We start from the raw sequence: 9,273 nt of genomic DNA, 5'->3' as shown, positions 1-9,273 counted from the left end.
TAAAAAATTAAAATATAACTAGACACTTGTTATAGTATTGCCTTCTAAGTTGTATTTATATAATTTAATTGCAATGCAAAACTCTATTAACGTTTTTATGTGTTATATATTATTTTAAGTTAATGATTCATTCTATACTTTTTCAGCGGAAATATTCCTTTTGATTTATCGATGATTAAATATGTCTCTATATAAAGTGAACCAATGTTACAATAAATATAAATGACCAAGATATAGAAATCACGAGAATATATAACAGAAGTTCAAATAAAATATTACGTGATTTCATTAAAAAATATATATTATAAGATCGATTTAGATGAATTGGATTCGAAATTGATAAAGTTTTCTGCATAGATAATGCTTCGATCTAAGCACTTTAAATTAGCTGATTGGGTTGAAATTGCGAAATTTAGAAAAAAAAATACAATTCTAAATGCAAAAAAAAAACTGATATCTATGCAAAAAAATATATTAAAATATAAATTTACATCTACCCAGCATAAAATTAATTTTTTTAATAGATATTTGTTGCATTTATATATGAATTAATTTTTAGAACTATGTGGTGTCTTTCTAAGGCACTATTTTTGAATAAACAGAGAGAGGAAAGTAAGTTCTAAATAAATTTATAACCATGTTTTATGCAAAAACAAACTCGAATTGATATCTTTTTACCAAAAAAAGTAACAATATTGCCTTTAAAAACCTTATAAAAAAAGCTATTAATATTGACATAAAAGAAAAAGACGGGTAAATTTTTCTAAGTTATTTAATCATAAATAAATGTGCAATAAAAGCGTTAAAAAAAATATGGTCATATTAATTTTAATTAAAACATAAGACTACATTAAATAAAATCACACAAGAGATTCTTATTATGAAATAAATTTTTAACGATTTTTTCGAATATTTTTTTGTAACACTGACAGATTATATTTTATTATTGATTTTTTAAATAATAAATGTAATTTTTTATAATAAAAATAATTATTTTTCAATTAGAAAATAATGCAAAAAGGCAAAAATATAGCTTAAAACCAGATTCGTCTTTTGTGATGTGTTTCTGCTGTTTATAATAATAAAAATGCCGTTATCTATCCCTGAAAACGTGTATAAAATATATATCAAAAGCAATATATTTAGAAAACAATTCACACAGCATATAATTTTGTAATCTTAAGCACGAGTTTCTTAAACTATCTATATACCCCGTTTTCTTAAGGTTATTTGAGATATATTTCACTAAAAAAAGTAACTTTAATATAGATTTGTAAATTTTTATTTTTCTTCATTTTAAAACAGTGCATGCAGCCTTACCAATCTAATTGCCATGGGTGCTTTTACATGATTGGCGCAAAGTGCGCGGCTTTGTTTCTGATCTTAGTATAATTTATAGTGTGTATCGGTCAAGAAACAAAGATTTTGTTCCTTATTGATTGTTCATAGATATTTATATCCCATACGTCTTTGATATTTTTATTAATCGTGTATTTTTTATATAATTTTATAATTTGCATAGTAGTTTCATCTGCAGAAAAAATTGTTTATTTCCATACTCGTATATTTTATATATGTTTGGCAAGGTATTCTTGGTTTAATTTCCCCTATGGACCTATCTAAACTATAAAGTATGATGGTTCTTTATATTTTAAAAAATGTTTTTTTTATTTTATCAACAAAAAAACATAAACTAAATTTAAAACATAGTATAAAGAGTATATAATAATATTGTGTATATAAAAATATATATTTACACAAAAAAATAGTGTGGTGGATTTAATTACAAATGCATGTGTGTAAACGAACAAATTATAGAAAAAAACACGTATTTGATACTTAATTAAAAAAAATGGCGACTTCATTTTGTATTGAATTTAATAAACGGCGATGGCTCGATAAGATATAAATCAAAAGCATGACGAACCATCATATTATTTATGTGCCGATTTATTTTTTAGCCATTTTAATTTTTTTGGGCAAAATTAAGATTAAAAGAAAAAACTATTTTGCTCAATGCTTCTATCAGCCACATGAGCTCTAGAAATCTTCATCCATATATCTATTTCTTTCAAGACTGATTAAATTTCGTTTTCCTGATCCTAGTGGTTGTGTGTATGCTTCTGCTGATATTTCTAGCCACATAATATATGACTATGGTATTTTGTAATTACAAAATCACATTTGATGAAGACTTAAACTTTATGTTCTGCATTTATAAATTATTGTTAGTTTGTTTGCCTGTAAATCATATTTCTTGGCTTCTTATTTTCAATACTAGTTAATATATTTTCTATTGATGTGATCATGTTTTCTTTTTATAATAAACAAAATAATATGGTGTGTAATGCGATAATCTAATATCTGTTTTTGTTCAAGTACCTATATTTATCTCGCCTAGTTCGTTTTTTATTATTTCTTGAACTGAGCGTATTCTAATTTTATTTAATCTTTTAAGCTTTGATTTTTTTGAGAGCATAAAGTCTATAAATCTTACCAATTGGTTATGTATCCATGTATGGTGCTCACCAAAAAAAAAAATTTACATCTACTTGTTAAGTGATCTACCATTTCTTATGCCCATACAAAATGTAGGCAAAAAAAAAGAAGAACTACATATGATTAAAATAATATGGCCTTAGTTATGTATAAGTTCAAATAGAATACTATAAATCTTTTTACTTTCAATATTTAGTTTTAGCTTTTATCTTCAAGGATAACATGATTAATTTAATATCGGCACATCATATATATTCTTGGAAATATTTTCTTCAATTACATCTTTTCGCTACCTCTCTTTTTTTAAGACCTATTACTTTCAGTTTTTACTCAAAAATATGATTATTATTTAAAGGGTTAAAAAAAATTATTTATTTGAGCACAAAAATACATATGAAAGAAATTTGCAGAAAGTGAAAATCTGTATAAAAATGTATATAAATAGGTATAATTTTTTGCACAACATTCACCATAAAATTATCGATCAAATAAGAAATAGAAATTTTAGCTATAGAAAAAACATATTAAATAGAATAATAAAGAATAAATGAACAATAAAATGTTTTAAACATCATATATTAAATAGAAGCTATAAAAGCACAAATAATAAAACATTTTTCCTGATAATAAAATTTGTAAATTCTATAAAATCTAATTTAGCGATAATTTATATTGCAAGTTGTCCCTTGAGACATTTATATCATAATTTAAATTTTACATAAATAAAATATAATTTTTAGCATCACACTTTCGGTTTATAGGGAATTTATTATATTTCTTTATATCAATAATCTTGCCAGGTGTATTTTTGTGATCTATTTTGTTGTGTTTCCTTTAGATATTGATATTTTTACAGCACTGCATTTCTTTCAATAACTTTTTTATGGTTTCGTTGATTTAAAACAAAACTATATGAATTATTTACAATCTTATTTAAACTAAGGTAAAACTTTTCATATATACGTATTCTGCAGGGAAAATGCCCATATTTAATCATATAAATTTGATTAAACCCACCTGCAATCTGTTTTATCATATATTTCTAAATATCTTTCTCACGATGGATTTTCCGTCATTCATATTGCCCAAATACATTGCATATTATCATTATTTACATATTTTAATTTGTCAATATCTGCTATCATGCCATTAAATCACATTTTTCGAAAATTTATATGATATTTCTCACCAAAGAAAATTATCTATAAAGATACCCTCTTCGGTATTACAGTAAACACTTGCAATATATGAAATGTGTTATTTAGTATTTCAGACACACAAAGTTATAAAATTAACAATATAAACTAAACTGGTGATTGGAATATATTTCGAGTTAGAGAGTCGCAGTTGCTCTACAATGAGCCCACCGTTCACTGAAAAAAACTTCTTATCTTTTATAATGATTATGAAATATATTTTAAAAAACCTGGATTTTTATATGTGCTTTTGTGTGTTTTTTTATTGTTTTATTCCAGTTTTTTAATTATTTTTTATGCGAGGGTTCGAATCATTAAGTGAATGCTGAATGTTCAAAAAAAAAGTTTATACCATTATATACCGTATAATCTTATATCGGTAATTACTATGAGATATGCATGGCAGAAAAACTAAATTAGACATTAAAACTAGCCTTGAAGTAAATTAAAATTATTTTTGCTTTTTTGAAGTCTATCTCAAATAATAGAACTGCTATTTTCTACTATTTAATTTTAGATTGATTTATGTTTTGATGGAAATTTTTATAGGTATAACATAAAATAACGAATTAAATTCACATTTTAGTTTTGAGTATTGCCATCTGTTTCGATCTTCTATTATAATTTCGATTATTTTGTCCGTAAGCTTAGAATTTAACCATTTCCGCTTGCTTGCTATCATATTCATTAATTTTTGTATATTTTAATGAAATCAAATACCTATAGTTTTTCAAACAATAAAAACCTTGTAATAAGATCAATTTTAAATTGGTTGCTATTGTTATCACTAATTTTGGTGTAATTTAATGAAATCAAATCCCTATATTTTTTCAAACAATAAAATCTTGTAATAAGATCAATTTTAAACTGTTTGCTTATTTTTATCACTATTTTGATACCCTTTAATGAACTCCAATTCGTATCATTTTTAAAACAATAAAAACCTTGTAATAAGATCTATTTTAAACTTGGTGCACATTGTTATCATTAATTTTTGTATATTTTAATGAAATCGAATCCCTATAGTTTTTAAAAAAATAAAATCCTTGTAATAAGATCAATTTTTAATATCAATTAACTTAATCTTCGTTACGTGAGAAGCTTAAACATCATATCCTACCCTGTTTATATTAGATAAAGAATATTACGTAGTTTTACAATAAAAATGTATTTCTTTTATACAAAAAAAGCAATTTAATGTATACAATAAGCTTTTTTTGTTAAAGCAAACTTATTTAATTATTATCGGGGGTTTTTCTAACAAAGTGAGCAACAAAAAATCCTTGAATATTATTTTCATCATCCTTAACACATCGCAAGACCTTTTCCTTAAAGTCATATCCATCAAAAGGATTGTTTTTCAACGGAATATTAATTTGCTTCAAAACGTAATTCGAATTACGCTCCAGTGCATATTTCACTACTTCTTCATTTTCAGCTTTATGGGTTGAACATGTGCTGTAAACAATAGATTTTACGCTATTGAACCTCATCGCATGTAATAAAATTTTTTTCTGAAAATCTGATAACTTTTCGATTCTTTCTTCGTCTTTTGTGTAATCAGCATGGATACCTGACCCCGAACAAGAAGGGTCAACCAAGATATAATCTATATCCTTCATTTCTGAGTCGGTTTCTAGAAAATCTTCATTGTAAGCCTTTGTATTTTGCACACCATGTTTAATGAGCATTTGATTTAGTATTTTGTACCTCTCTGCATTTTTTTCAAACGCCATTATTTTTCCTGTATTTTCCATAATCATTGCTAAATGTGAGGTTTTATTTCCTGGCGCTGCGCATGCATCAATTACGGTCGAGTTTAGAGCTGGTTTTAGTATTATTGCGGGTAAGCAGCTAGATAAATTTTGTATTATTATTTTACCACTTTTATAAATGCTTAAATCATATAGTTTGCAGTCAATTTTCAATTTAAAAATATTATCTAGATCTGTTTTTTCCATTATCAGATTATTAAGAGCTAAATCCTTTTCTGTTTCAAGCGATAATGTTTTTTCGGATCGACTCGTATTTTCTAATTGTGTGCTTTCCTCTGTAACTTCTACATTCGAAGTTATCATTTTATCTAAATTTTGGGATTTATTTTCAAATATGGTTAATTCTGAGTTAACTAATTTATTATCATTAATTTTAACATCCTTTTCAAAGGTTTCGATACATTTGGTGTTTTGACTATCCACAACAGTTCTTCCATACCTATAAATATCCATTAAATCAGATTCTACGCCTAATAAAGTGTTAAGCCTAATATAGGTCACTTTAAACTCCTTTTCAAATTTGTAATTCTCAGCCAATTTTTTAATGCTTGAAGTTACATAATTTTCGATTTCAAATCTGCCATTGATTATTTCATGGACATATATCAAGGAAAGATATTTATTTTTCGCTCTAAACATCATTTTCTTGATTATCTCATCATAATACGATCTGTATTTCAATGTTTGTGATAATACGGCCAAAAACCTCTTTGGATCTCGTTTCTTGTAAACTTCTTTGCGTAATGTTGATTTGCATGTCATTACTAAACTCAAAATATGTGCACAATCATCGTAAAATTTCTGATTATTTAGTTTTATTGGTTTGGCATCTCGTGAAGTTTTTCTTTTGAGCATTGCTATATATATTATGGGCTAGTAGAAATTTTCAAATGAATTTTTTAACATATTTTTTTCAAAGATTATAAATCAAATTTATGGACGTTTAGAGCCATGCTTTCTTGCATTTAAACTAATTATATATGTTTTGGCTGGTCCTAACTTTAATACTTAGATGAGTCAACTATGAAAAAATTATTTCATGGTTTTATATTTATGATAGTTGGGCATGATTTTGTATTTGTTGATAAATATACAAACATGTATTTTATAGGCTGTTTTATTTTCAAGAGCAATGTATAAAAAATTGTAATTGAGAGGAACAAAATTTATTGAAAATGATGGGAGAAAATTTTATTGAAAATGCTTTGTAAATAACATTAAAGATGCATTTTATGAAATGGTTTATTTCAAGAGCAATGTATAAAAAATCTGAAATTGAGGAGAGCTAAATTTATTGAAATAACGTTAATGTGCACTTTAGGTTCGTATTTGTAAATAGAAACACATATGATAATTATTTTTTTTCCATAAGTCGTATATCAAGGAGTTAGAAATGCTTACTGAAGCGGAAGCATACCCATAAACAATAGGATTCAGGAAGACACTAGAACTAATAAGACATGAGAGAATAAGATGCATCGAATAAGATAGTAAAGAAGTTATAACCAAATCTGTTCTATAGAGCAATCAAAGTTTTGCTTGAACAACTATAAAAAGCCAAAAACCAATGTGATAATTTATTTTCAATGTGCTTCTTTCATCATCTATATTTACATAAATTTGAAAAAATTCATCATTCTAACGATAAATAATTAGGATATAGCCTAATTGAAACATTACATTATATTGGCATTCATAATTATATTTTGTCATAAAATTTACGCAAAAGTGTTAGAATGCCTTTTTTTCTTTTGCTAAATACTAGCGCTGATTTTTCTATGATGCAAACATGTAATTAAATAATATCTGGGTTTTATAAGAAAACTAGATTCTTTATAAAAATCAAAATATGATTAATTCAATCGTCCCGACGTATTATTTATAACAAGAAAATAATTGTTTATCATTGATAAAGGTAGGTGTCACTAGCATCGATAATATAACTTTAGTATAAAATTTGAAATTAATAAAATACAATCGGTCTTCAAATGAATCATCTTTGATCTTTCTGTATACGTAAAATAATTCCATGTGTAAAATAAGGGACAAGGGATTACAAAATTTCTCAGCAAATATTTGAAAAACTTAGATACGGAGCGAAGTTAATGCTTATATCAAAACTCTAGGATTAATAAAACCCATTGTAGTAATGATTCTTATCGGAAGAGGAAGTATTGATTAGGTTTAGCAGGGTAAGATATAATAAATTATTCATGATTTTTCCAACAAGTACTGTATCACAAAATCAGTTTTATATTATTTAAAATTCTGATCAAAAATATTCAAATAAATAAATTCATATGATAGTTGATTGAATTTTCAAGAAAAATTATGATAAAGGTCAAGAGAGAATTTTATTTTATGGATTAAGAATTTATTTATATGCTGCGTAAAGGTATTACCTTTTCTTACTGTATAATAATATTAAAAAAAAACTGTAGTGTAAAGGTTTAAATGTAGTGTTTAAAATCCTAAAAGAAACAATCTAAGTGTGTAAAGTATTATCTTAACACATTTTATCAACAAATTTACTTCAAACATGTTTAATGAAAAAGATTTAATAGCTGTAAAAAATTAAGGTGATTTTATTGCTCGAAAATTTAAGCAAAACATAACAAAAATGATCTTTATGATAATCTAACGGTGGTAAATATATAACATATCTGAAAAAAAAACTATGCATATAGTTATACTTCTTTTATCTGTAGTATTTTTTCGAAATGAAAGAATACATAATTCTTTTAAGGCTTTTAAATAAGAATATCGGTTATAATTTTCTATTTTTAATCTCTTAAAATGAAAAATACAAGTGAAATTGCTTTTTATTCACATAAAATATACATAAAACTATTAAAATTTTATAAATAGAAAAAAATACCCAATGATGCATATATTATACTTTGAATATTTTTTTTTGCTTTTTTACACAGAATTCTATGATAAATCACATGAAGTTCTAATATAATATAATTTAATATTATAAATCTAAACACAAAGAAGGTAACAACAAATAAAATTTTTTGGTTATTGAATCGTCAAAATAAATTTAACACTACCTTGAAAACAATCTTATGACCATAAAAATAACATTTAAATTGCAAAAAAAAATGTGTGCATTATAATATGCAATTGATTCGTTTCAAAATGTAAAAGTATTCAAATACACCTTTCATTTTTTTGAAGCCAACATTATTATCATAACTTCAATATATAATATCTTAGCGGCTATTTAAAAAAAAATATATACCAATAGAAATGTTTGAATATAAAATGATAAAACGTAAAATTATGCATTAGAAATTCTAGTTATATTATATTTACGATGAATAATACTGTATTTATAATTTATATGCCTATATTGCTTTACAGTATATCTAAAACAGATATATATTTACTTTTTAATTTCATGTGTGCTGTAAAGATGATTGAAACTACCCTAAAATATATAATAATCGTACCCTTAAGTTATTTTCTAAACTAATCCTTAGTTATTGCATCTATAGAAAATATATTTATGTGATGTAATATCGTACGGATATTGTTACTAAATATTTGAATTAAGTGTATCAAAAATGATTATACATTTTTTTAAAGAAATCTATCGAATGTATAATGATATAAGCAATATTTTTAAAAAACTTTCCACTTGATTTAAACCATATATAAAAATCTATAAAAGCTTGATTTCCAAAGTTAATTATTTTATATCTAATTTAAATTTCCATATATATATAATCTAAAGATTTTAATCTTCCAACCTCTTGATTTTTATTGGAGATTCATTTTTTTTAACTGATATATAT

General features: G+C 24.6%; 1 protein-coding gene across 1 annotated transcript; it reads right to left on the bottom strand.

Annotated features, from left to right (window-relative positions):
* Positions 1–4,930: 4,930 nt before the first annotated feature.
* On the bottom strand, positions 4,931–6,891 carry LOC147067694 (28S rRNA (cytosine-C(5))-methyltransferase-like). Its single transcript, XM_085953446.1, has 2 exons — positions 6,888–6,891; positions 4,931–5,520 (listed from the first exon to the last, which is right to left on the bottom strand). Exons 1-2 carry the CDS (start codon positions 6,889–6,891, stop codon positions 4,931–4,933), a joined length of 594 nt encoding a protein of 197 aa, XP_085809572.1.
* Positions 6,892–9,273: the final 2,382 nt, after the last annotated feature.

The sequence above is a fragment of the Rhyacophila brunnea genome, unplaced genomic scaffold (assembly GCF_057557595.1).
Source record: "Rhyacophila brunnea isolate RB1 unplaced genomic scaffold, BYU_Rbru_1.0 scaffold_32, whole genome shotgun sequence".
Taxonomy (NCBI): Eukaryota; Metazoa; Arthropoda; class Insecta; order Trichoptera; family Rhyacophilidae; genus Rhyacophila; species Rhyacophila brunnea.
Note: the sequence above shows the minus strand (reverse complement) of the source record. Positions and strands in the feature narration are given on the sequence as shown.